Here is a 27078-nt window from a genome sequence, read left to right as displayed (position 1 = left end):
ACTTTGAGTAGAGTCACCCTCTAGTAGAATGAGTTTAGGGCCACCTACAATGAGAATGGGCTTCCCTGGTGGCTCAGTGGTAAAGAATCTGCCTCCCAAAGCAGGAAAGCCGGGTTTGACCCCTGGGTTGGGAAGATCTCCCAGAGAAGGAAATAGCAACACACTCCAGTAGTCTTGCCCGGGAAGTCCCAAGAACAGAGGAGCCTGGCAGGCTACAGTCCAGAGGGTCACAAAGAGTAGGACGTGATTTAGTGAATACACAACAACAATGAATAAGATCACAAATCATTCCTGAGAAGGAGATGGTGACTTTGGACTGACAGTAGGTAGTCCTTTAAAAATCACACATGGTTGCCAATTCGGTTGGAGGGACACATAAGGTGAAAAAGCTGCAAATGGATGTGAGTGGCCAGTAAAAAGAATGAAAAGGCAATAAAAGATCATAAGCCCAAGGAGCAAAGTTTATCAGATTCCCACTTGTGGTAATACGAAGGTGGAGAATCTCTGATAAGAATTCGCACAACAGACATGGTGCTAGACAGTCATGCGGCCCTGAGAGCCTCCTCACAGCATGGTTTGGCCCTGAGATCATGTATTGGTGCGGGGCTCATCTTGCCTATATTTATGCTATTTGTCTCCTCCTAGGAACGATACCCAAAAGAATAAGGCTGGGTCTTTGGTAAGAATATACTACAAGAATCTGAGATATCATTATTATACAATACATTTCTATTATTAAAAAAACCACAAACCACTAGAGGGAAAATTTACCTTGTTGGTCTGTAATTAATGAAGCCTGACTCTTTCAAAGGCAGAGAAGGTACAAGCATCCCTCAAACCCCACCCACAACTGGCGCTGGAACACAGGGAATGCTGCAGAAGGGAAGAGGCTGATTTCAGAGCCAATAATTGTGACTCTCACCAGTTTGATTTTCTTTGATGGGGCAGGACCTGGAGCTGTCTCCTGCTGAGTCATTTCCGTGTCTCCTCCTCCTTCACCATCTGATGCTCCTAGGAAACATAATGACTAAAAATTAGAAAAGCACCTCTCTCGTTCTCCCATTTCTAGCATAATCTTGGTAATGTTTTTTCAGAGGGTTCTGTCCCTTGACTCCTTAATTTTAGCTCTAAGAAGCTGAATCTAAGAAAATTCTAAAATGAAGAAAGCGATTGAAGAACCAAGGAGGCAGTGTTATTTATAAAACTGCACAAATGAAGATTATTCAGATGTCTAAAACTGAGCCTGTTTAATTAAGGAACACACACTGAGTTCCCTGGTTGAACTCTTCATTTTCAGATAGAAAAGTTGTTCCTTGCAGGGATAAAGTAATTTGCCCTAGGTCACATACCTGGGAACCCAGATCTATCTGAGTCCAAACTCTTCCCCCACAAGTGACGCTGCCTGTACTGAGAACCAGCCAGCTCTCAACACCTGTGTGTTGGCCCCAGGGGTAACGAAAGAAAACGTGACAAAAGATTATACATCATGAGAAATTCTTATTTTAAATTTATAAAATCTTTCAACACTGGAAAAAGTAAATTCTTATCCTAAGAATCAGGAAAAAAAAGTTTTAAACAATTTTTCTGTTTAAAAAGCTCTTTTAAAGAAACATGGTAACCATAAGTTTTTTACTTCCCATAATGCTATCCTGTCTTCCAGATTTTAGTGGCTGTTCTATCTGAACACATTTTTGAATCTTTGAAAGACTTCACTCACTCCCTTTGAGTTTTTCTGTACATCTCAAAGTCCAAAATGTGGGTCTTGAGTAATACTGGTCAGAATTCATATTTAGGTACAGATTAACTAGTCCGGTAGTCCTGAGATGGTTAGTTTTATGTATAAACTTGATTGGGCCACAGGGTGGTCCAGATATTTGGTCAAACATTACTCTGATGTTTCTCTGTAGGTGTTTCCGGTTGAGATTAACATCTGAATGGGTGGAATGAATAAAGCTGACTGCCCTCCCTAATGTGGAAGGATATATCCAATCAGGTATGGCTGGAATAGGACTAAAAGTATGACCCACACTGAGTAAGATAATTTTTTCTGCCTTTGGACTTGAAATGAAACATTTGGCTCTTCCTGGATCTGGAGCCTGCAGGCAAATGGGCTGGAACTATACCATCAGCTCTCCTGTTTCTCAAAGCCTTCTGACTAGAATTGCAACTAAACAATTGGCTCTCCAGGGTGGCCAGCTTGTCAGTCCACTCTGCTGATCTTGGGGCCTGACAGCCTCCATAACTGCATGAGCTAACTCCTTTAAACACATACACACACGTGACAGAGAGACAAAGAGAGAGAACAATAAATATAGATAGATATGTAGCAAAGATATCTATTTCCCTATTGCTTCTGTTTTTCAGGAGAATCCTGCTTAATAACTGTGTAGAGTGAAAAAAAGGACTCTACCCAATGAAGCAGCAGCAGGTAGAAGATTAGCAGGGCTTTTTAAATGAATGATTAAGTTGGCACTAAAAGTATTTATAGAACTGCTTCTGGGAAGAAAGTAGTAGTAGTCATATTTTCCCCTATTCCTCCTGTTAAGTTACAGCGAAAACCCCTGAACATTATACATAAAACAAACAGAGGAAATCTCTGAAAGGTGGAGAGAAGTCAGATGGGCTAGGGACCTTGAGGCCCAGGGAACAACACAGTGGTGAGCTCAGTAGATTTTCTTTTAGCTCATTATCTCAGACTTGGAGCTAAAGAAGCTAGTAACTTGGAAATGCTAAGTGAGAGCAGAAAAAAAAAAGCCCCAACAAACGTATGCTATATTTAACAAAATGACCAGGAAAAAGACAGCCTACCAAGACTGAAAACCTTTAGATAACAACTACTTGATTCCAGCCAAACACAACAGAAAAGCTGTGACCCTGCCTACACCAGCAAAGGCTGAGTGGGGGTCCAAGCCTTCCACCTTTGTCTGGCTGTAATGAGGCACCCCAACTTTTCTTCTACCTTCCCTCAGGGTGGTGGTCAGAAGTGGTCAAGTAGGGACTGAACTCCTGAAGAGATTTTCATCCCTGACGGGTTGCGGGAAAGCCCTGTTCTCTAGCACCGCCACCACCAATGCAGTTCAGTGGAGAACATGTTGTGAGCCTGGACTTACACCTCCTCCTGGTAGTAATGAAGGGCACCTCTCTTTCCCACTAGGGTCAGGGAAAGCCTAGTTGAGAATCAGGACTCTCCATACTGCCCAGTGGTAATGAGGCCAACACCTACACTAGTGTTTTAGCAACCACTAAAAAAGCTATACAAAGAGGTACACTCAAAAATATTAAGACAAATCAAAACAGAATTCTAAAAAGTTCAAGTAACTCACAAGAAGGCAGGAAAGATAAACAAGAAACAGCAAATAAACAGAAAAGATGAAATAAAGTGACAGATTTGAATCCCAACATATCAATAATTATATAAATTTAAATGATCTAAACACACCAGTTTAAAGACAGAGACTGACAAAGTGGATTAAAAAACATGTATGCTGGGGCTTCCCGGATGGCTCAGTGGTAAAGAACCTGACTGCAATGTAGGAGACACGGGTTCAGTTCCTGGATCAGGAAGATCCCCTGGAGTAGGAAATGGCAACCCATTCCAGTATTCTTGCCTAGAATATTCCATGGACAGAGGAGCCAGCCAGGCTATAGTCCATGGGGTTGCAAAGAGTCGGACATGACTGAGCATGCATACAGCTATATGCTATTTATAAGAAGCTTATCTCAAATATAACTGTATAGCTGAAAGCAAAATGATGGATGAAATGTAACATGTAAATATCAATAAAAAAGCAGGGGTTATATTAATACATTATACTCTATTGATTATATTAATATCAGCATACATTAACATCATATTTATATATATCAGATATTAATATCAGACAAAGGTTGAATAAATTAGTTGTCTCTTTAGCCTGTGATGCTTTTTAGTTCCAAAAAGAAAACTGCTCTTCTGAAGTAAAGATGCTAGTTCTGTGATTTCCATTAAGAAAGTATGACAAGAACAGCATGGGGACCCAATCTAGCCAGCCTGGCTCCAGCATCTAGATCCCTCCAGGACTGCTGGCATTTGAGGAATTGAAGCCAGGACTGCGCCACTCAGTCCCAGTGGCTGATTCAGCCCATGGAGTGGAGTCCCCAGGACAGGCCGTCTTGTTTCCAACTCCCTGAGGATCTACATTAAAAAAATGACACAACCAGATGGGATTCGTTAAACTCTTCCAGAAGTGGAGTCAAGCACACTGTTCTTTTTCAACCCCAGGCGAAAAGAGCAAAAAGCTAAAATTAAAAGTTGCACATATCTTTTTCCTTCAATCCCTGTCTTTGTCCTCTTCATGAGAAGTATCAGAAATCCAATTTCTCAGCAACTTCTGAAAGCTTCTAAGTATTTGCTTGCATGGACTCCTTCAAGTCCCTAGGGAGAGTACTGGCAGTGGATCAGAGTTAATTTTCCTTTAAAAATTAGCAAAATACAGATATATGGGGATTAAAATAAATACAGTAGACCACTGTCTATTTCCACTCAGAACTCATCTCTGTTGCTATCCTAGTGAGTGATGTTGGAGCTGGAGTGAGCATTCTGGGGATCCAATTAGAGGGAGATGATTGGACAGACTCTGAGTTTAATGAAATATTATAATATAACCTTATAATAAGGCTCATAATCATAAAGCCTATAGTTAAACTACTGCAAGCTGTCCTGGTGTAGGAATGTTTCCAGGAATATTCCTACCACCCTATGCCAACTTACCAGACATCTGACACAAAGTGTGCAGGGCCAGAAGTTGTGGATTGTGATGCCTCCTTCCTTGGAATGATGCAGGAAGTGGAGGAGAAAGCAGGTTTGGGATGAATGAAACCAGAAACTAGTCAGTGGAAAACTCTTCTAATCATCAGAAATGTAAAACTGTAAGCAGAAAATTAGGTTCTCGTTTTGTGTGTTCAAAATGGAAAGTCTCTCTCATATAGGAATATATTAGATAAAGCATTTTACAGTTAAAAAAATTTTTTTTCATATCTAATGAAAATGAATAAAATAAAACTTTTCAGAATTCTTGTGTTTATAACAGTAGTTATGATTTCTTATTTAAAACAATGTATTTCATATCTTATTTTGAATCTGTAATTTTGTATTCTTTTTCTGAGAGGCCCCACCCCACCAAACTGCATAAGATTCAGGCCTCACAAAACTTAGATCTGCCCTAGCTATAGACCTGCTTAACTCCCCTATGGTTCTCATATTTTCTCAGCAGAATAAATTCCTGAAACACACAACCTGGTAAGTTTCAAAAGCATGACACTAAGCAAAAGAAGCCAGAATCAAAAGGCCATATAATGTGTGGTACTAGAGAAGGCAAAACTATAGGAATAAAAAACAGACCAATAGTTACTGGGGACTGGAGACGGGAAACTTCTGGGGCTGTTGGAAATGTCCTATATCTTAATTGTGGTAGTGGTTACAGAACTGTCAGTCAGTCAGTATGTGCTCAGTTGCGTCTGACTCTTTGTGACCCTATGGACTGTAGCCTGCCAGGCTCTTCTATATATGGGATTCTCCAGACAAGAATACTGGAGTGGGTTGCATTACAAAAAACTCATGGAATCATATACAAAAATGGGTTAATTTTACTATGTAAGTTATTTACTATGTAAATTATTCCTCAATAAGCCCAACTGTAAAAAATAATGATAGAAGCTAACTTTTTAATGCCTGAGTCTACAAGCTTAACCCTCACACTACCCTTGCATGAGAAGATGGTGCTTATTAGCTAAATGTTTAGCTAAATGACATTTCCATCTATTCTGTTTGCTAAGAGGTTTGTTTGTCCTTTCATTTTAAAACCATGAATAGGGAGACTTCCCTGGTGGTCTAGTGGTTAAGACTTCACCTTCCAATGCAGGGGTTTTGAGTCTGATCCCTGGTAGGGGAGCTAAGATCCCACATGCCTAGTAGCCATAAAACAAGAAAAAAGGACCAAAACATGAAACGGAAGCAATATTGTAACACATGCAATAAAGACTTTAAAAAAATGGTCCACATGCCCCCCCCCCCCGCAAAAAATAAATAAAACCATGAATAGGTGTTAAGCTTAATGCAATGCTTTTTGTTTTTGCATTAATTGAGATGATCTTATGGGCTTCTCCTATAATCTGTTAATGTGGAAAACTGTAAAAATAAGTTGTCTAATATTAAATAAACCATTCTTGCTATTCCTAGGATAAATCCCAATTTGTCAAGATAGATTTCTTTTTTAATAATGTTGGTTATATTTTGGCTACCATTTTATTTTAGACATTTATTTAGATAATTTTCCTTCCTAGTATTGTTCCTGTCTTGTTTAAGTATTGAGGTTATATTAGCTACATAAAAGGGCTTTCCTGGTAGCACAGATGGTAAAAAATCTGCCTGCAAGCAGGAGACATGGATTCAATCCCTGGGTGGGGAACACCCCTGGAGAAGAGAATGGCTACCCTGTCTAGTATTCTTGCCAGGAGAATTCCATAGACAGAGGAGCCTGGTAGGCTATAGTCCATGGGGTTGCAGAGAGTCAGACATGACTGAGCAACTACCACTTTCACCTTTTTTAACTTCATAAAAGGGTTGGGAACGTCTCCTTTCTGTTCTCTGAAGTATTTGTATATAGTTAAGATGACCTGTTTATTGATATTTGGTAAAATCTGTTAGTAAAAGAAGCAGAGTGTAGTATTCTTTTTGTAGGTATGTTTTAACAAATGCTTCAATTACTAATGGTTATATAATTATTTAGATGTTTCATTTTTTAAACTCAATTTTGGTAAATAATATTTTTCTTTGCCGACTAAGGTACATCTAGTCAAGGCTATGGTTTTTCCAGTGGTCATGTATGGACATGAGAGTTGTACTGTGAAGAAAGCTGAGCACTGAAGAATTGATGCGTTTGAACTGTGGTGTTGGAGAAGACTCTTGAGAGTTCCTTGGACTGCAAGAAGATCCAACCAGTACATCCTAAAGGAGATCAGCCCTGGGATTTCTTTGGAAGGAATGATGCTAAAGCTGAAACTCCAGTAGTTTGGCCACCTCATGCGAAGAGTTGACTCATTGGAAAAGACTCTGATGCTGGGAGGGATTGGGGGCAGGAGGAGAAGGGGACGACAGAAGATGAGATGGCTGGATGGCTGGATGGCTCGATGGACGCGAGTCTGAGTGAACTCCGGGAGTTGGTAATGGACAGGGAGGCCTGGCGTGCTGCGATTCATGGGGTCGCAAAGAGTCGGACACGACTGAGCGACTGAACTGAACTGAACTGAATATTTTTCTAGGTAATTTGTTGTTTTACTTTTCAAATTTATTGGAGAGAGGTGATTATTATATGTATATATGTTTTTTTTTCTTTTCTCACATTTTTTATTTGCAACCTGTTTTTCTTGTTCTATCTTGGAGATGTATTTCTTAAAAAAAAAAAACAACAACTAGGTTCTTTATTATGCTTTCTATTGCTTCTTTGATTTCTAGTGCACTATAAGATTCTTTACTTTAAGTATACTCTATTGAGGTCTTAATTTTTGTAGTTGGATATTTAGCCCACTGTTTTTCTTCATCTGATATAAGCATTAAGGATATAAAATTTCTTGTGTGTGTGTGCTTAGTCGTTAGTTGTGTGCAACTCTTTGTGACCCTTTGGACTGTAACCCATCAGGCTCTTCTGTCCATGGGATTTTTCAAACAAGGATACTGGAGGGGGTTGCCATATCCTTCTCCAGGGGATCTTCCTGACCCAGGGACTAAATGTTGCCTTCTGTGTTTTCTGCATTGCTGGTGGATTCTTTTCCTCTTGAGCCACTGGGGAAGTCCATATATTTTCTTAACACTTTTTAACTTAATCTGAATACCATACATTTTAATATTATAGCATTTTCATTATTACTTAATTCTAAATATTGTTAAAGACTCTATAATGACTTTCTTTGACTGATGAGTTATTTAGAAGTGTATTGTTGCATTTCCAAACTGATTTTTTTAAAGTTACCTTTTTGTTATATTGTGGTTGGAAAAATGGCCTGCATTTTTAAATAAAAGACTTATTTAATAAGACTTTTTAATAAAAGACTTGTTTTATTTTCTAGCACAGGGATCAATGCACTTTTTAGGTTTTTAGGGCCACACAGAAGATAATCTGTAGGATTTGCAGAGTAATAGGGTCTCTGTCATTAATTACTGGATTCTGCTACTATGCAAAATCAGCCCTAGACAGTATATAAATGATTGGGTGTGGCTGTTTTCTGATAAATTTTATTAACAAAAATACATTCAGTTTGGATTTGGGCTATGGGTCATAGTTTGCCAGCTTCTGACCTAGCAGATAAATATTTATTTAAAAAAATATATTTTAAATAGTTGATATATAATATCATGTGGATTTCAGGTAAATTACATAGTAGTTTGATATTTGCATACATTATGAAATCATCACCACATAAGTAACCATCTGCCTCCATACACGATCAATTAAAAAATTTTTTAATAGAATATGCAGGATCTAATTGTTAGGGGCACAGTTCTATACAGGATTATGGACAGACTTAATTATGTTTTTCAAATCTGCTATATGTTTATGAATTTTTATGTTTTATCAGCTGGGCCTCCCTGGTGGCTCAATGGCAATTACTGACATGTATATTAACATCTTCCACTCTTATTTTGAAGTTTTTCATGTTTTCTAATAATTCTATCAGTTTTTAGTTACATATCTAATAGGTATATTAGATATATGCAAGTGTAGAAATGTTACAATTTCCTGTCGGTTGATCCTTCCTTTTATCGTTATGTAGGGACACATCTTGTTTAAAAAATCCATCTTGTTTACTTTAGTTCAAATTCACTAATTTGGGGAGGGGTGTTCTATATTTCTAGAGGTGGTCAGCTGTTCTCTTGGAAATATAACTATACACACTGAAAATTCATGTTGGAGACACAGCTGTAGTTCAACAGTCTAAAGTGTTTTGCTAAAATTACTCATCCCTAGGAACCAGAATGTTTTATTTGGCCAGGCGAGGCCAGGCTAGGAACTACTCTTTAAGAACCATGTTCCCAGCTCATTAAGGGACTCCCACCAGCATCATTGAGAAGTAACACAATTCCCACATCCAAAGAACAGAACCATGTAAAAGTGAACTCAGTGAGGGCCCAAAGCAAATAACACAGGGCAGGGGAAGGGGCGCACAGAGGACGAGGGAGGGGGGAGACTAGGAGGAGGGAAGGGAGGGGAGAAACAGTGAGAAATGTAGCCAATGAAAGAAGAGGGCTCTCAATTCTGACTCCATGTACACTAACAGTCATACAGTGAAGGAAGCTCCATCCAAAATAATTCCTACAGGTATGCCAAAAAGTAAGGGCTTCCAATTAATGGGTCCATGCCAGAAAAGAATCTGAGATCTGGAAGTGGACCTCTCATTGACTCTGGGTGTGCAGAACGCCTGCTTCTCCCTTTATCTCTTGTCATTTCTCCTTCTCTATCAAAATCTTAGTCCCATCTTCTAAAATTCAACACAAGTCATGTCCTCCCCCCTACCGCCACCTGTGTAGAGACCTTCCAAAAACAGGAACAAAAATGCCTTAGGGCTATAATCTAGCAAAGAGCTCCAACTTTCACTGGTTAAAGAAAATGCTGAGAAAAGAACAGGATCCAGCATGCAAACGAAGAATTACGTGATCAGCAGCAGGAGGAATAGCAAACCCTGGGCCAAGTCTATCGTGCCCAATCCAGGGCACCTGGCTGTATGGAAGCGCTACTCTGAGAAGCCTGGGCAGGTTCAATCCTCAGCCTCCTGGCCTTTTCTGACCACAGAGTCCCCACCTTGGATACAGGGACACTGGACCACTCAAAGTCTTCTGTAGCCTAGTGGTGGTTCGTTAGGCTTTACATTAGCATGGCATATGTCTCTCTGATTTTGTCTTGTTTTTCTGAGGTACCATCTGTTTCTTTTTCATTTGCATATGCAGCAAGAAACTGGGCATGATTCACCTTTTCCAACTCTCAGGCTCTTTAAGATGTTCTCTTCCTTTCTCCAAAAGATTTGAGAAAACAAAACAAATGCTTCTGAATGTAAGTCCCCTGTGAGTTAGTTCTTCCCATCAGAAGTTTTCTTTGCATTCTCAACTGGAATGGGGAATGGGGTAGGGAATCCCTTTTCCCACTAAATTTTGCTGTTTCCAGTGGCAACTGCTACAGCCAATAATGTTCCAATTAAGTTCCTATTTTCATAGCTGAAGATGTCCCTAGCAACAGTTCCAGACTTTGTTTATAAAATATGTTTCCAGTTTCCACATCTAACTTTTAACTTTCACTTTAAAGTTAGATGGTACAACTCTAAACTGTTGTCATTTTAAAACTCTGAAAGAAGGTAAAGTACTAAGACCAATAACATCACCTCAAAAATACATAACCAAAGAAAAATACTTCACCTTCCGTGGGGATCTTAAACACTACACAATTTGCTGCCAGTTACTTGTAACTATACATTACAAGTTGTCATGTATAGAACTATGTAATGACTATGTTGTGGACTGGAAACTAACATAATGTTACAGGTCAGGGAAAAGTGAAAGTGTTAGTTGCTTAGTTGTGTCTGACTCTTTATGACCCCATGGACTGTAGCTCTCCAGGCTCCTCTGTTCATTGCATTCTGCAGGCAAGAATACTGGAGTAGGTAGCCATTCCCTTCTCCAGGGCATCTTCCTGACCCAGGGATTGAACCCTGGTCTTCTGCATTGCAGGCAGACTCTTTACCATCTGAGCCACCAGGGAAGCTCAATTATACTTCAAAAACAAAAACATAGAAAAAGAGATCAGCTTTGTGGTCATCTGAAGGAGGGGGTGCTGGGAGAGAGAACTGGATGAAGGTGGTTAAAAGATATGAACTTCCAGTTACAATAAACAAGTATTAGGGATGAAATGTACGTCATGACTAACACTTCTGTATGTTATATATGAAAGTCATCAAGAGAGTAAATTGGAAGAGTTCTCATCATTAGGAAAAAAATTCTCTTTTTCTTTCAGTTTATATCTATATGAGATGATGAGCTTCCCTGGTGGCTTAGCGGTAAAGAATTCATCTGCAATGTAGGAGATGCAGGCTCAATCCTTGGGTCAGGAAGATCCCCTGGAGAAGGGAATGGTAACCCACTCCAGCATTCTTGCCTGGAGAATCCCATGGACAGAAGATCCTGGAGGGCTACAGTCCATGGGGTCGCAAAGAGCTGGGCAAGTCTGAGCAACTGAACAACAATATGAGATGACAGACGCTCACTAAACTTACTGTGTTAATCATTTCACGATGTGTGTAAGTCAAATCAGTATGTCATATACCCGAAACTTACATAGAGCCATAATGGGGGTCCACCTCTCTGCCTGGAAAGGGTGTGGACATGACCCATCTTTAGCCAAGAAGGCCTGAGCTATGTTTTGATGGCAGAAAAGGTTTACTTTTTTATGGACATGATTGGTCTCATGGGATACTTGTGACAGATTTTTCCAGTCTCCAAGTCGCCCAACTTGGATAATGACTTGCCTCATGTTGCTCTGGTTTGCATAATAATAAAGACCTTATTTTAAAAAATTAGATCTCTATAAAACTGGAAGAAAGAAAAAAAAAAAACACTTAACTAAAAAGCAAAACAAACAAAAACATATACAGGACAGGCTCCTCAGAAAGGGGTAAAACACCCAAAGCCACAAGAGCCTGATCTCTTCTGTAAATGCTCACACTTAAGCATGGCTGCTGTGGCAGCAGAAAACAACCTTTAATGCCAAAACTGAGGGTGCCATGGAACCTAATGATAATAACACAGTCCTTATTTTGAGCAAAACAGTGTTCTAAATGCTCTACACATATTAACTCACTTAATTCACATGTCAGTCTTACAAGATGGGTACTGTTACTATTAATATAATCTCTGTTTTACAGAGGTGGAGATGGAAGCACTTGCCCAAGATCAATGAGAGAACATGCCAGGATTTGGATCTAATTGGTTTTTATTCAGTTTGCTCTTAACCATTATGCAATATGGGCTTCCCAGGTGGTGCTAGTGTAAAGAATCTGCTTGCCAATGCAGGAGACACAGGGATGAAGGTTCGATCCCTGAGTTGCAAAGATCCCCTTGAGGAGGTCATGGCAACCCACTCTAGTATTCTTGCCTGGAGAATCCCATGGACAGAGGAGCCTGGTGTGTCGCAGTCCATAGGGTGTCAAAGAGTTGGATGTGACTGAAGCGACAGCACGAGTGTGCATTGTGCAATACCACTGCCCCTCTAACTTAGAAAGAAAACTAGGTGTCTCTCAGGTGGTACTAGTCATTAAGCTGGGTACTGGAATCACAGGGCTTTGTATGCAGAGCCCAGTTTAACAATAACATATGTTCTTACATTTGAATAAGACTCATCTAACTGGAGAAGGAAATGGCAACCCATTCCAGTATTCTTGCCTAGAGAATCCTGTGGACAGAGGTGCCTGGACACCTCTGTCGGACACAACTGAAGCAAGTTAGCATGCATGCATGCATTGGAGGAGAAAATGGCAACCCACTCCAGTATTCTTGCCTGGAGAATCCCAGGGACAGAGGAGCCTGGTGGGCTGCCATCTATGGGGTTGCACAGAGTTGGACACGACTGAAGCGACTTAGCAGCAGCAGCAGCATCTAACTGAGGCAGAAGCTGCTGCTTCTGGTGACTAGCTCCTCTCCTCCAAAATAAACACACCCAGAATCTGTTAGCAGCTCTCCCCCACCACCCCTGCTTCCATCCTACATTTTGGCTTGGGAGAAAATATATTCTGATTTAGCGAGGGTATCCTCGTTTATGCTTGTCATTCCCACATCCCATCTGATTTAGTATCTGTCTTATTGCAGGGATCCTTTAATATATTATACATTACTACTCTCCAAGTGTGAGAACAGAAATGAGATCATCCTTGGGTTTATTTAACCCCTGAACTCTGCTCTTTGCAGCACAACTGTTAACAGCTCCCAGAATAGCACTCTGTGCACACCTTTTGGGAAGTTCCAGCATAGACGAGTGAAAAGGGAAGTTCTAGAGGTCTCAGCTTCTAGTTCCAACTTTTGTGATCTTGGGCTAATCATTTATTTTATGCCACAGTCTTCCCATTTATGCAAGGATGAAGTCATACTGCTATGATTTATGATTCTCTTCTGGTTCAGGCCAATTTCTACTAAGAATGCTATATGCCCTGGACAAGTCAAAATTTCCAGAGTGAGGTGAAATGTTGAAGTACAGAGGTATAGGGTAACATTAAAAAAATATAGGTGAACGTGGCCTGTTACATGATTATGTGAGTTACGTCATGTCCCCTGAACAGAAATTTCATAAGGAGAAGGCCTATGAGGCTGCAGTTAGACCTGCTATCCATTTACCCTTGTGAAAAAGTATGAGCCCAAGAGGAGAAATGTTGAAGGGAAAAGCACACTGTCTCTGTTACGACTGCCCCAAGCCTTCACAGAGACTTCCACTACCTATTAGATGACTTCATGTAGGCTGTTAATGTGCATCCTGTGAACCGTTAAAGGTGGGGGTAATGTTCACATGCCCTGCCTGCTCCAGGATCCTTAACCTTCTTGTCCAGCTTTCTCAATGGAAAACCCAGATCTTAACCGCCTTTTTGTATAGCCTAGGAAAAGGTACTTTATTGCTTTAAAGGTACTTTAAAGTTTCCTGCAGGTAAACTGGGCTTAAGGATGTTCGTGAAAGTTGCTCAGTTGTGTCTAACTCGTTGCAACCTTGTGAACTATACAGTCCATGGAATTCTCTAGGCAAGAATACTGGACTGAGAAAAAAATAAAGAATACCGGACTGGGTAGCCTTTTCCTTCTCCAGGGGAATCTTCCCAACCCAAGGATCGAACTCAGGTCTCCCACATTGCAGGTGGATTCTTTACCAGCTGAGCCACAGAGGAAGCTACTTATCAACTAATTACCAACTACACGGGAAATATACAGAGAGGGGTTTGTGTTGGGAATGATCTTCCAGAACTGTAACTCTGAGGTCTTCCATGATAGTGTGGGATAAATCTCAGATGTAACAGTCAAATGTGGTAAATAAATGAGAGATTAAAATAAGACTTGATTTGCCAATCCTTTGCTATCATTTTGATGGGGTCATCATTAAAAAATTTTTTTTTACCTTTTTCCTTGATATAAAGTCATACATACTAATCATAAAGAGCTCAGAAAATACAGAAAAGTAAAAATCTGGTACTACCATAAAAAGATAGTCCCACTATAATAAGAGATACATTTGTATAATTGTGATACAACAACTTCTACTTTTTGTCCTGCCTCTGTGTATATGAGTATGTGTGCATGGGTGCTAAGTCACTTCAGTCGGGTCTGACTCTCTGTGACCTCATGAACTGTAGCCTGACAGGTTCCTCAGTTCATGGGGATTCTCCAGGCAAGAATTCTGGGAGTGGGTTGCCATGCCCTTCTCCAGGGGATCTTCCCGACCCAGGGACTGCACCTGCGTTTCTTACGTCTCCTGCATTGCTAGGTGGTTCTTCACCACTAGTGCCACCTAGGAAGCCCATGTATATATATGTTATACGTGTGTGTGTGTGTGTATACATACATATACATATGAGTATGTGTTAGTCACGTCCAACTCTTTGTGACCCCAAGGACTATAGCCCACCCTCCAGGATCCTCTGTCCATGGGATTTTCCAGGCAAGACTACTGGAGTGGGTTGCCTTTCCCTTCTCCAATATATGAGTATATGTATGCATATATATGGGGCTTCCCTGGAGACCCAGATGGTAAAGAATCTGCCTGTAATGCTGGAGACCTGGGTTTGATTCCTGGATTGGGAAGATCCCCTGGAGAAGGGAATGGCTACCCACTCCAGTATTTCTGCTGGCTGGCGGGCCATAGTCCATGGGGTTGCAAAGAATCGGACAGGACTGAAGCGGTTTAAGACAAACAAATACATACACATATATATCTGGAACTACATGTTGTATACAAATACTTTATCTTTTAATATTATATCATTAGCATTTTCCCATGTCAGTAGTACTGAAAAATATTTTTAATGGCTATATGACAAACTATTGCTTACTTACAGTATATTTAATTTGTTCATCTATCATTAGATTATTTCTAAAAGCTGCTTTTGTAAATTTATTGTAATAGACAATTTTACAACTTTTATGCGTTTCTGATTAGAGCAGAATTCTAGAAGAGAAATCACATTGTGAGAAAGTATGCATGTTCCTTAAGGGTTTTAACAACTTCTGAACTGTTTTTCAGATGGTTTGGGGTCAATTTTAAAGACATCAACATGTATAAAAACACCTTTTGCATCACACTATAGCAAATACTCAACTTTTAGACATTGCTAAGAGGTAAAAATGATACTGTATTTTAATTTTATTCATTTGATATGACCGAGAGTATTTTGTTCTTTTTATTAGCTATGTGTATAGGAATAGAATGGTCTTCACCTCTGTTCATTTGTCAAGAAGGGTTTTAATGTTTCCTTTGTATAAATCTTAGTATTTGAAATACAAAATACAAATCTGAAATACAAAATACAAATACAGATTTATACAAATCTTTCAATGTTAAGGTTGTTTTATCTCTTAATTTTTAAAATTATTTTTGACCTAGAGAAGCTATAAATTGTAATCAGATCAAACATGTCACCTTTCTTCATTGCAATTATGCTTTGCAAAGCTCACCCTAGACACTTTTATTTAGTTAAAAAAAAATGATCCTTTTTTAAACATTTAATTTAAATCCTATATAGTAGATTTTGTTGTATAGTATAAAGTAAAGCTCTAACTTTATTATCTTTTCACATATTTAATCAGTTGTCCTAACCTCTTACTGAAGGATTCTTTTTTCTCTCATTATCTTATTTTAGCACTTTCATTTAATCAAAATACGAATCATACACATTCCTGGGTCTGGTTCTGTTGATCTGCATGTGAGTCTTCTATAGGTACCACACCATCATGTTATTTTAAAAGACATATTGAACTTTTAAAAAAGTTTTCTAAGTGGCTAAAACATTGGGGTGCAGGGAGTAACAAAACAGGGAGCACCAGATTCAGACCAAAATCTCTGGTAGAGGTAGAAAGCACCATGGACGATGGAGGTCAGTAAGAATGCAGGGATAGAAGTTGAGCTGCTTCTCTCCAGAATCTCACATCACACCTCTGTCACTCAATAGCTGTTTGGCTTTGGGTAAGTTAATTCACCTTTCTGTGCGTGATTTCCTTATGTGAAAAATGAGGTTGTTAGGAGGTTAAATGAGTTAGTGTAAAACTCTTAGGACAATGCGTAGCTCATGGCAAACATTACTGTCAAGTAGTTATTTGAAGCGATCTTCTACTTCCATCGGGCTTCCCTAACAGCTCAGATGGTAAAGAATCCGCCTGCAACATGGAAGACCCAGGTTCAAGCCCCGGGTTGGGAAGATCCTCCGGAGAAGGGCAAAGAACTCCAGTAGTTTTGCCTGGAGAATTCCACGGACAGAGGAGACTGAGGGGTTATAGTATATGGGGTTGCGAAGAGTCAGACATGACTGAGCGACTAATACACTTTCTGCTTCCATCATGCCACTGACATTACTCTTGCTAAGAACATCAATGATCCCTTCACTGTCAAATTAACATGGGACAGGGATTAAAAATACAGGCTCTCTAGAATCAGGCTGCCCAGATTAAAACAATACCTCTGCATTTTAAAGCTGTGTGACTTTAGCAAAGTTACTTGCTTATTCTGTGCCTTAATTTCTTCATCCATAAAATGGGGATATTAATAGAGCCAACCTTACAGGGGTATTACATGGAGTCCAGACACAATAAATGTAAATTGCTTGATGCACAGTCCTGACATAATAAATGTAAATTTCTTGGTGTACAGCCTACCACACAAGCAAATTCTCAGGAAATGGTCATTATAACCATCATCTTATCTTACCTGACTGCCTTGGGGAATTTGGCACTGATGTTGACCCTCAACTTTTTGATACACTTTTCTCCTTTATGTTCTGGCACACTATGGTTTGGTTCTCAACCCACTACTTGCACTCTCTTCTTTCATCTATGCTGTAAAGTGCTGGCATTCTCCGAGGTGTCCTCACTTACCCTATTCTTTGGTGACCATACACTTTCTTGGTGTTCCTTCCTCTAAGCCAGGAGTTGGAAAAGTTTTTATTAGAGGATCAGATAGTTAATATTTTAGGCTTGTGGACTCTACAGTCTCTGTCACAACTACACATTGAATCATGAAAACATTCACTGAAAACATGTAAATGAATGGGCATGACTTTGTTACAAACAAAACTTCCATGTACAAACAAAACTTTGTACACGGCAACAGGCAGTCAGAAAATGGCCCAGAGTGTTTCAACTCTTCCTCTAAGTAGTTGTTACAGCTCAGGTATCCCTTACTTAGACTACTCATCACACAGTATCTGTCCTCCCTTCTGGACAGAGGGCTACCCAAGAGCCCAGTGCCCTTCCATCCTTGCATGCTCTGAATGTAGCATAGAATCTGGCTGCTATAGTAAATCACCATCTGCTGAAAACACTGAATGAGATGAGCATATAATATCAATCTTAACAGTTGAAACTTTGTTGTGCTGTTGGGAAGAAGGCACTTCTTCCATATGAACCCTTCAGTAGCTACCAAAACAAACTACAGAGAAGACCTCATGGCCTGTATAACACACTGGAATGCCTACTAGAGTTAATCTTTCTCTCCCAAATGTGAAAGGGAAACTCAGGTCCAGGAAATTCGCAATTTCAAGGACCAAGTAATATTGCAGACATCAAAACAGAGCTGTCCAGCATGATCTATAAAACAGGACACACTTTATAGGAATTGAGAAACAGCTGTTTCCCCATTTCTGCCTTAAAAGGAATAGGCAACAGGGCTCAGGGGTATATGGTAAGCATACGGAAAAAATTTATTTGCTTAAAGAAATGTGACATGGAGCTGGCAAAGGGCTCAGTTTGTAAGAGATAATGTCGTGGTGGGTAAAATTAAGAGTATTGGAAGGATATATACAGAGTCATTTCAGCATTGTGATTAATGAAAAAGGAAACACCAATAAACACTGGAGGGAAAAAAAGAAAAGTAAAGCTTAAGCTGGAAAGAACCGAATATACTCCAGGGAAGACAACTGGCTGGAGGAACCAAGTATCACTTGCAATAATAATGACTTTAGTAAAATAAATTTTAGATAAAGGTGACACTGATTTAGTGGAAAATAAGGAAACCAAAACTTGAGTCACAAGTAATAGGGTGAATACTGAGCTTCTCCAAATAGAGTGTAGAGAATACTTATAGACCTAAGAATACCTGGAAAATATATTAAAGACTCTGGGAAGAATTTTAGACTTCTGAAATACCCTCAGAATAGGTAATAGACAAAGAAGCATGTTTAACTGTTTCCTTTTAATTTCCATGTTTAAACTTAACTGGTAGTAATATTTTCAGTATAATCAAACATTTGTTGAACTCCTTTTAGGGGTGATTACTCATTTGTGTGATCCAACATATTTTTTCAAGTGGCCAATTACCAGGCAGCACTCTTTAGAATTTTGTAAAATTATAAAATTATTATTCTGTGAAAAAAAGACCTAAAGACTTTCTTAAAAAGAATAGAGTTAATACTGATTTTTTTAGCTTTCTACTTACTCTTGCCTCTTAAGAATTATGAGAGGATTCATTACGTGGCTGTGAAAGCTGTTTAGTCATGTTCAACTCTTGTGACCCCATGGACTGTATACGCCGTGGAATTCTCCAGGCCAGAATTCTTCTCCAGGGGATCTTCCCAACCTAGAGATCGAACTCAGGTCTCCCGCATTGCAGGTGGATTCTTTACCATCTGAGCCACAAGGGAAGCCCAAGAATACTGGAGTGGGTAGCCTATCCCTTCTCTAGCAGGTTTTCCTGACCCAGGAATTGAACTGGGGTCTCCTACATTACAGGCAGATTCTTTACCAACTGAGCTATGAAGCTCTCATATGTGGCTACATGGACATTAATTCATTCATCCTTCAAGTAATTAATAGGCACCTGCTTATGTACCAGGTTGGAGAAGGCAATGGCACCCCACTCCAGTACTCTTGCCTGGAAAATCCCATGGGCGGAGGAGCCTGGTAGGCTGCAGTCCATGGGGTCGAGAAGAGTCAGACAAGACTGAGCGACTTCACTTTCACTTTTCACTTTCATGAGTTGGAGAAGGAAATGGCAACCCACTCCAGTGTTCTTGCCTGGAAAATCCCAGGGATGGGGGAGCCTGGGGCTGCCATCTATGGGGTCGCACAGAGCCGGACACGACTGAAGTGACTTAGCAGTAGCAGTATGTACCAGGTACTGTGCTAAGCATAGATGAGGCAAGAGGAATAAAGAAGGATCCTTACTCTGTAAAGTTGATAGTACAGTGAGAACAACAGATGTGTATAAGCAATTAAAATGCAGTGTGCTTAGGGACTTGGGGTGGGAGGAGGGTAGGACTATAAAGCGAGCACCAGGGAGTTTTCTAAGGTGACAGGACTGTTTGCATACTGATTGTGGTGCTGGTCATACATGTCTGTAAGCATGTTAAAATTCACAGACCTGTATGTCAGAAGAAAAAAAGGATAATGTTACTGTACAACAATTTAAAAAATAAGATGACAAAACATGATAGATGTTCAACAATAGGAGAAGAGATAAATAAACTCTGGTATACTCGTATGATGGAACACTAATGAGCAATAAAAGGAATGGACTGTTGATAAATACAACGAGGGAGGTGAATCTCGAAAGCATGTAGTGAAAGCTGAGTGAAAGAAACAAGATACAGTGAAACACAGCCTGCTTGAGTTCATTTATACGAACTTCTAGAGTAGGCGACATTAATATGGGATGGCAGAAATCAGATCGGGGTGGCTTTGGTAGGGAGGGTGAGGGTGGGGCAGGTATTGACTGGGAAAGGAGCTCAGGGAACTTCAGGTGTGACTGAAATGCTCTGGGTCAAAATTGACTAAAGATTTGAGAATCTTAATACATGTAAATTATATACCTCAATAAAAAATATGCATTTAGCTATCCTGACTTCTCTTTCACAACACAGAATTTATAATTGTGTTCAAAGATGTAAAATATAAAACATTAACAACCTGTCTACCATATGAAATCATTTTCTTTTTAAGATAAATTAGAGTTCCTTTTGATTTCTTAGTGAAATAATAGTCAACAGTGAGTCTCATGACAAACATAATTAAAATGCAAGTGCAGAGTATGCAGCAGTAGGAGGGCAGGGAGGTCAGAGCCCTGCATTCTGCTGGGTTGAGGACGTGTTACTATGGAAGACCTTCAGAAAGAAGTGAATCTCATTGGGATGCTGAAGAAAGAGTAGGAAATGCTCAGTGCAAAGACCAGGAAAAGAATGGCCTTCCAGGACGACATGTGCAAAGTCACAGATGTGAGGGTTGGGGTATGTCCTTCTGGGTGAGGTGCACTCAGGGGACATGAAGCTGTAAAGGAGGGCTGGGCCCGGACCATAAAGACCACCCCCTTCCCTCACCCACCCTCTAGCACACCAGTGCTAAGCACTTTATGCGGACAGTTTAATTTAATCACAGCCATCTCCAGTTTTCAGAACCGGGGTTTGGCAAGGTGCAGGACCCTACGCAGGGTTCTTGCCCTTTAAGGTTCCCACACAGATAGCCCAGCTTCAGCTTTCACTCTGATCCTCAGCCGTGTGTTGCTTCCTATTCTCCATGCTGAGAAGTCTGGCCTTGATTATGACACTGATGGGACCTAATGGAAGCCTTTACTTGTCCAGAATCTGCTTTACAGAGATAACAGGCCTCTGACAAGGATGGATCATTTGAACTGTGGTTCTCAGTCTTTTTCCCCCCCTGCCTCAATTCCCTTGAGAGCTATTTTTAATATCATTAGTAATGATGGTTAAGCAGTAATCACCAAAGGCTGTCTCCATGCCCTTCTCACCATTCTACAAATATTCCCCCACCAAGAGGTTCTAATTTGGGGACTGGGTCAGCAACAAAATGATTGCTCTATAAGTCTTTAAGTGGGAGATGGTATATCTTTGGAATCCGCAGATCTAAATGGGAACATGTGTGGAGTGGAGGGGATGGTATTGGGGAATTCTGTGCAGAGTCTGAGATCCTAAGGTAAGTGGATTTGTTGATTAGCTATTTTCCAGGCTTGGTGATCTAGATGGTCCTGGCCCCTGGCCCATCTGAGCTATGGAACTCTGTCAAGTTTGAGGTTTCAGAGACGTGCTTGAAGAGAGGACATTGCCTCTGTGGTGCTCCAAGGATTATGGTTCTCTGCTCTAAGGAATCCCAAGAAGGCTCTGATCTCAGAGTAGACACTTCCTGAGAAGCACCATCTTCTGGGTGGAGATGAAGACTGAGTAAAGGGCTTGGCACTGGCATTGGAGAATCGCCTTAATTGATAATGGATTTAAAATAATCACAACAAAGTGTCACAGAGCTCTGTAACCTATCAAGTGTGTTTACATTTGTTATCTAAAAATAATTTTGAGGCCCAAGAAAATGCTGGAGGGCAGATGAGGAGGAGCCTGGTAGGCTGCAGTCCATGGGGTCGCTAGGAGTTGGACACTTCTGAGCAACTTAACTTTCCCTATCCACTTTCATGCATTGGAGAAGGAAATGGCAACCCACTCCAGTGTTCTTGCCTGGAGAATCCCAGGGATGGGGGAGCCTGGTGGGCTGCCGTCTCTGGGGTCGCACAGAGCCGGACACGACTGAAGTGACTTAGCAGCAGCAGCAGCAGCAGCAGATGAGGAAACTGAGGCTTAAGGAGGTTAAACTGTTGATACTTGCATGGTTTGCCTGCCTTCCTTCCTTTTTTTCCTTAGTTCTCTTCCTTCCTAACTTCCTTCTTTCAGTTTTAAAAATATCTAGCTATTTGAGTTAATTATGGGCCATCTTATTCTAGAAAGGATTCAAGGCAGCTTGAGTGAGTGAAGTCGCTCAGTTGTGTCCGACTCTTTGTGATCCCATGGACTGCAGCCCACCAGGCTCCTTCATCCATGGAATTTTCCAAACAAGAGTACTGAAGTGGGTTGCCATTTCCTTCTCCTCAAGGCAGCTTACAAGGCTACAAAAAAAAAAGTATAAAAGTGGGAGTGAATGTGAAAGAAATATAAGTATTAGAACTGAAATCAAGAGTTACACTAAAGATGTTATAATGACATATATATTTGTTACTGATGGGGCACAAATTGGACTCTAAGTTTCTAGCTGTCAGTGTGAAAAAAAGGAAACCATAACATTATTCAGAGTGGCCACTTGCTAAAAACTAATAGCAGTAGCAAAACAATCAATTCCTCAGAAATATGGCTTTGGGTTCTTAATTACAACATAAGCCAAAATGCATAGCAACTTCCTTTATAATTAAACAGCTTTGAACTTAGGCCTTAAGGGGCTTACCTGGTGGCTTAGATGGTAAAGAATCTGCCTGCAATGTGGGAGACCTGGAATGGATCCCTGGGTCAGGAAGATTCCCTGGAGAAGGGAATGGCTAGCCACTCCATATTCCTGCCTGGAGAATTCCATGGACAGAGGAGCCTGGTGAGCTACAGTCCATGAGTTCACAAAGAGTAAGGCACGATTGACTGACTAAGCATGCACACAACTAGGCTTTAAAAGGTATTTCTGATTTTCACACAAGAGAAACTACCATGTCATGGTTTAAAGAACATGAAAAGTAGACCACCTCTCTGAACTCCTGTAGCAAATTCTATTTACAGAAACCAAAGCAGGTGAGACCCTAGTGAACTCATTAGTTGTTGAAACAGCTTTAGGACCAAGGGAGACAGGCAGGGTGACTATTTCCATACCTGCTAAGGGGAAGAGACAGAAAAAAAAACCCCCACCTACCTACCAGGCTACAGGAATAAGAAGGTCTTCGTAGTGATAGTTCATCTTATTTTGTAAATTATTTTAACTTCATGATTAGCACTTGGTGGCAAATATTAACATGACCTTTTTATCTCTTACGTTTCTAATGATGACTATGTTGGACGGCCAGTCTCTATATTGTACATCTTGTGCCTTCAGGTCCCAAGGCCAGGTTTTATTTATATTGGCTATTTTATACTCTCTTCACTCAACCATCCAGTTTCCCTTACTTTTACGACAAGGAACAAGCACAGAGTTTTTCCTTTCTATAATTTATGTATGCAGAAAAATAAATCCAGGTCAGGAATACCCCTTGCATCCACAAGAAGAGTCTGGAGCCACCTGACGCATTGACACAACAAGCCCAAAAATAGAAAAAGCAATCTGGATGAAAGGCAAAGATGAGTGGAAACTTCTAAGCCAGCACTAAGGTGCTATGTCATGTGAAATTAATTCTCTGAGGTCAGCAGTTAGAGTCAGGTTACACCCCAAATGTAATTCTGCCTGCTAATTACTTGACCCAGTATTTATTTCGTTGAGCAAGATGCCCAGCCACAACTTCCAAGTATGGGCTTGGGGGCAGAGGGAAGAAAGCAGACAGCCAGAGAAATAGCAGCTCCTTTCTTTTACAAATAGATGTGTCTCCCAGGCCCCTAACTGAAACGATTTACCGATTTACCTTTCTTTCTAAAGCGAGAGATCAGATGTGTCATGCTCTCCCTTTCCAGCAAAATGAGGCACCTGAGATCAAGGAACTCTTTAGCCAGTGGATAAGATGCCTGAAGAAACAGTTGTGTCCTGTCACAAGAAGCTCGGAGCTGAGATGCTAACAAAACCACCCTTTGTAAGGCAAAGAGGAGGAAGCCAGGTGGGAATGGAATGGTGGATGTATGTATCTTTGGACTTCTGAAGACGTATATCTCCCACAATAAAGACATTCAGAGTGGCAGTAAGAAGGAATGTCACTTGCCAGATGGAAATGTTGGATTAATGAGAGTACCATGAACAGGAATGACTCTCAAATACAGGGAGTAAATTAGGACAACAGCCCTTCCTTAACGGAGGTGTCACACAGTTGCCCGAGAGGTTGATGAGGGTGCAGAAAAAACAGTAGAAACAGGATAAAAAAGCTGGAACCTGACCACATGAGACTCATCAATAATAAAAATAATGGCGTCAGCAGGTGCTGTCACCCTATGCTACGGGACTGCTCTGGGCCAGGCAGTGCACCAAGAGCTTTATGTCTGTGACCTTGCTGATGAGTGCTGTCCCCTCCCTTCTCACATGGCTCCCACGGGGCATTCTGCCATCTGGGGATGTTTCTCCCCTCACGGGATGTCCGTGATATTCAAATAAGCTAGTGGCACCTAAATAACAATGGTGGACGGAAAGAAGACATCTACCCCATGACTGGCTTGCCGCTGGCCCTGAATCATGAAGCTGCTGAGAGGGTCAAGGTCACCAGCTGTGTGACCTGGGGGCCGATGGGAAGGCCAGAGTTCCCCAACCTCTTTCTTTCTCCCATCATTCTCATTTCTGCCCCTAAATCAACACACAGTGAAAGAAAAGAAGGGAAAGACTGATGCCTATAGCTGAAGTGTGCAGTTTAATGGCCAGAAACCAGACTTGTCACATGTAATCAAATCATCATAGTGTTGGTGACAGAGTTAAGACAGTTGAAAAAACAGTTGCTATTCCAACTTCCAATTTTCAAGTTATTGTTGGGGCTGAAATTTCTCTCACCTCAAGAGTTTTTATTTTGGAAAATCTCCAAAGCACACTTTTAGCCATATTCGGGTAACTGAAACATGAAAAAAACAGCAATGCTTTTCAGTCACATTAAATTCTAACCAGATGCTCTTAAAAAACTTATCGCACATACACAGCACCTTTTATTCTAGAGGAGTCATTTTTTTTTCACCCTGAATTGTATTCACCACAGACTGACAATACTAACTCTTTAAGAGACCTGGTAACCCCACTGATACACCGTCTCCAGAGAGGAAGTTAAGAGGACCTCATCGGCCTTTCTAATTCTCCCTCTACTCACACTACTGGGAATCCAAGTCAAATCAATCTAACAAACAAAACATTTACTGAATACTTTCTGCATACTGGGAACAAAGCTGAAGAACAGTGGAAAGTTGGCATGAATTTAACTGACCTGCAAAGTGAAAATGACATGGAGGATTCCTATAAAAAAGTGCTAGGGCAAGAACTCTACCTGAATAGCTCATCTGACTGACTCACCTAAAAAACAGTGCTTCTGGCCTCTTTTCCTCTATGAACCATGAGGCAAAGAGAGAAATGGCTTGGTGTTTGGAGGAAAAGCAGAGTGGAGAAAAATTAATCATATTGTCTAGAGTCCATGAGATCTCAGGTCACTATCCTCAGGAAAACCCCAGAGCATGACCCAGCAGTACCTTGCCTGGTCCCCCACTAACCAGTTTGACCCCTTCTATTCTCTACATGAAAGCCAGAAAGACCTTTTGAAAATATAAACAGGACTACACAATCTTCCAGTTTAAAACTCCACAGAAGTTTGCTTTCACACATAGAATTACATCCCTATTCCATACCACAAAGCACAGGCCCTGCCGTGACTGGCCTCCACTTACCCCTTCTGCCTCCCTTGTTCTCCTCCATGGCTCACTGCACCCCAGTCACACTGACCTCCCGAGGCTCCTGGAACATGCCAACCCCCTTCTCACCTCAGAGCATTTGCGCTCATTGTTCTCACACTTGGACTGCTCCTCCTGGTCTAGCTCCTTCCCAGTACTCAGGTCCAGCTTCAATGTCACCTCTTCAGAGGTCTCCTCTGACATCCAAAGTGGGCCCTCTCCTCCCTCTCCATCCTCTGCCTCAATTTTCTCTTATTTTCTACCACAGCACTATTGCAAGTTGTCGTTACGTGATTTATTTATTTGATCCATCCATGACTTTAAATTCCAAGATGGCAGGAGCCAATAACGTCTGTTTTGTGTGTGTGTGTGTGTGTTTGCCATATTTCCAGGGTTTAAGATAGTCTCTGGACACAGCAGAAAGGCAATAAATAATTGTTGAATGGACAAATGAAGTGAATACAACTGCAAATAGTAAACTGGAAAAAACAATAGAAGAGAGTCATCTTTTTATGTTTTTACTACCATAAATACTGTTACACTGCTGAAAATCTTGGCTTTGCTTGGGGTTTTTCATGTATTCATTTTAACCAGGACCACCCTGACTGAACTTAAGAGGCTAAAGGAATGGTGACCTAACTTATGGCTACAATTAGAAAGTTTCAAAATGATGGCTTTATAAGACCAGGTTTGGCATACAATACAGTTTGAGTAAGAGGGGGATTAGCCCTTTCTCATTCAGAGATGCTTGTGGTTGAAAGTAGAGCTGCTGTTACGCATGTAGCACACTGTTCCTCAGGAAACGTGACAAAAGAACCTTATAGCCAGGCACCGGAACAGTAAGAATGGTGACAGGATGACGTATTCCTGGGAAGCTCCTAAGAAGCTGGTCCGAGTGGAATGTCCTTGTCACCCTGCCGTGTGGCCCTGGCCTGGGATGCTGAACAATGGAGTTGCCTGGAAACTCAGAAGGACGCTGGGTAGCAGGCCTTCCTCTTCACCTCTGCCCACCTCTGACTAAAAAATAATATCAGAAGTGTGTTCTGTCTGGTTCTTTGGTGCATAAGAACCATGACTGGTCTGGCCATACTAGAAAAGGAACCTAGAATTGCCTTCCTGCCGGGGGACACTCCCTGGAGTGCCTGCAGTGGCCCCAGCTCCTCATCCACTGGGTGTAGAGCAGACTTTTTCCAATTACTTCCTGATTTGTCCAGCCTTTAGGATAGAATTTTCTCCTTGGTTTCCTCAGCATACTCAGTTTTTCTGCTCGGACTACAGATGCTCAGCACCTAGTTATTTGGATGGGGTTCAGCTTTCTTGCACAGTTCCTGTCTTTCCCTGTCTCCTCCTCCCCATTCCCTAGCTGCTGCTTGGGATCTGGTCCCACCTCAGGCAGCTCACTTGGCACCACACTGCAGCCGCCTACCCAGATTCTCCGGGCAGGGCTGAAATAACTCCACTTGTAACGTATGCTGCCCAGTCCCCATGCTGGGGCCGCCTCCCCCATTCCCCATT

At 41.0% G+C, this 27078-nt stretch overlaps 1 protein-coding gene and 1 long non-coding RNA gene across 9 annotated transcripts in view; one reads left to right on the top strand and one right to left on the bottom strand.

Annotated features, from left to right (window-relative positions):
• The window catches only part of LOC121816330 (uncharacterized), a 52892-nt gene extending 44821 nt beyond the window's left edge, over positions 1–8071 (top strand). For all 4 annotated transcript variants that reach the window (XR_009600926.1, XR_009600924.1, XR_006055888.2 and 1 more), the window contains 2 exons: positions 1908–1993; positions 6824–8071. This is a non-coding gene — a long non-coding RNA (uncharacterized LOC121816330). The remainder of the gene's footprint in view (positions 1–1907; positions 1994–6823) is intronic.
• CMSS1 (cms1 ribosomal small subunit homolog) overlaps positions 1–27078 on the bottom strand; it is a 394573-nt gene that overhangs the window by 41514 nt on the left and 325981 nt on the right. For 3 of the 5 annotated variants that reach the window (XM_060416610.1, XM_004002874.5, XM_012188621.4), the window contains one exon: positions 923–1011. In XM_060416610.1, the coding sequence (XP_060272593.1) occupies positions 923–976 (54 nt within the window). In that variant the 5' untranslated portion in view covers positions 977–1011. Of the gene's footprint in view, positions 1–922; positions 1012–4750; positions 4808–25560; positions 25604–27078 lie in introns of those variants that run through there. The other 2 variants (XM_060416607.1, XM_027979310.2) reach the window with 2 other exon arrangements.

This window comes from Ovis aries, chromosome 1 (genome assembly GCF_016772045.2).
Source record: "Ovis aries strain OAR_USU_Benz2616 breed Rambouillet chromosome 1, ARS-UI_Ramb_v3.0, whole genome shotgun sequence".
NCBI classification, from domain to species: Eukaryota; Metazoa; Chordata; class Mammalia; order Artiodactyla; family Bovidae; genus Ovis; species Ovis aries.
The sequence above is the reverse complement of the archived record's forward strand: the minus strand, read 5'-3'. Positions and strand labels throughout refer to the sequence as shown.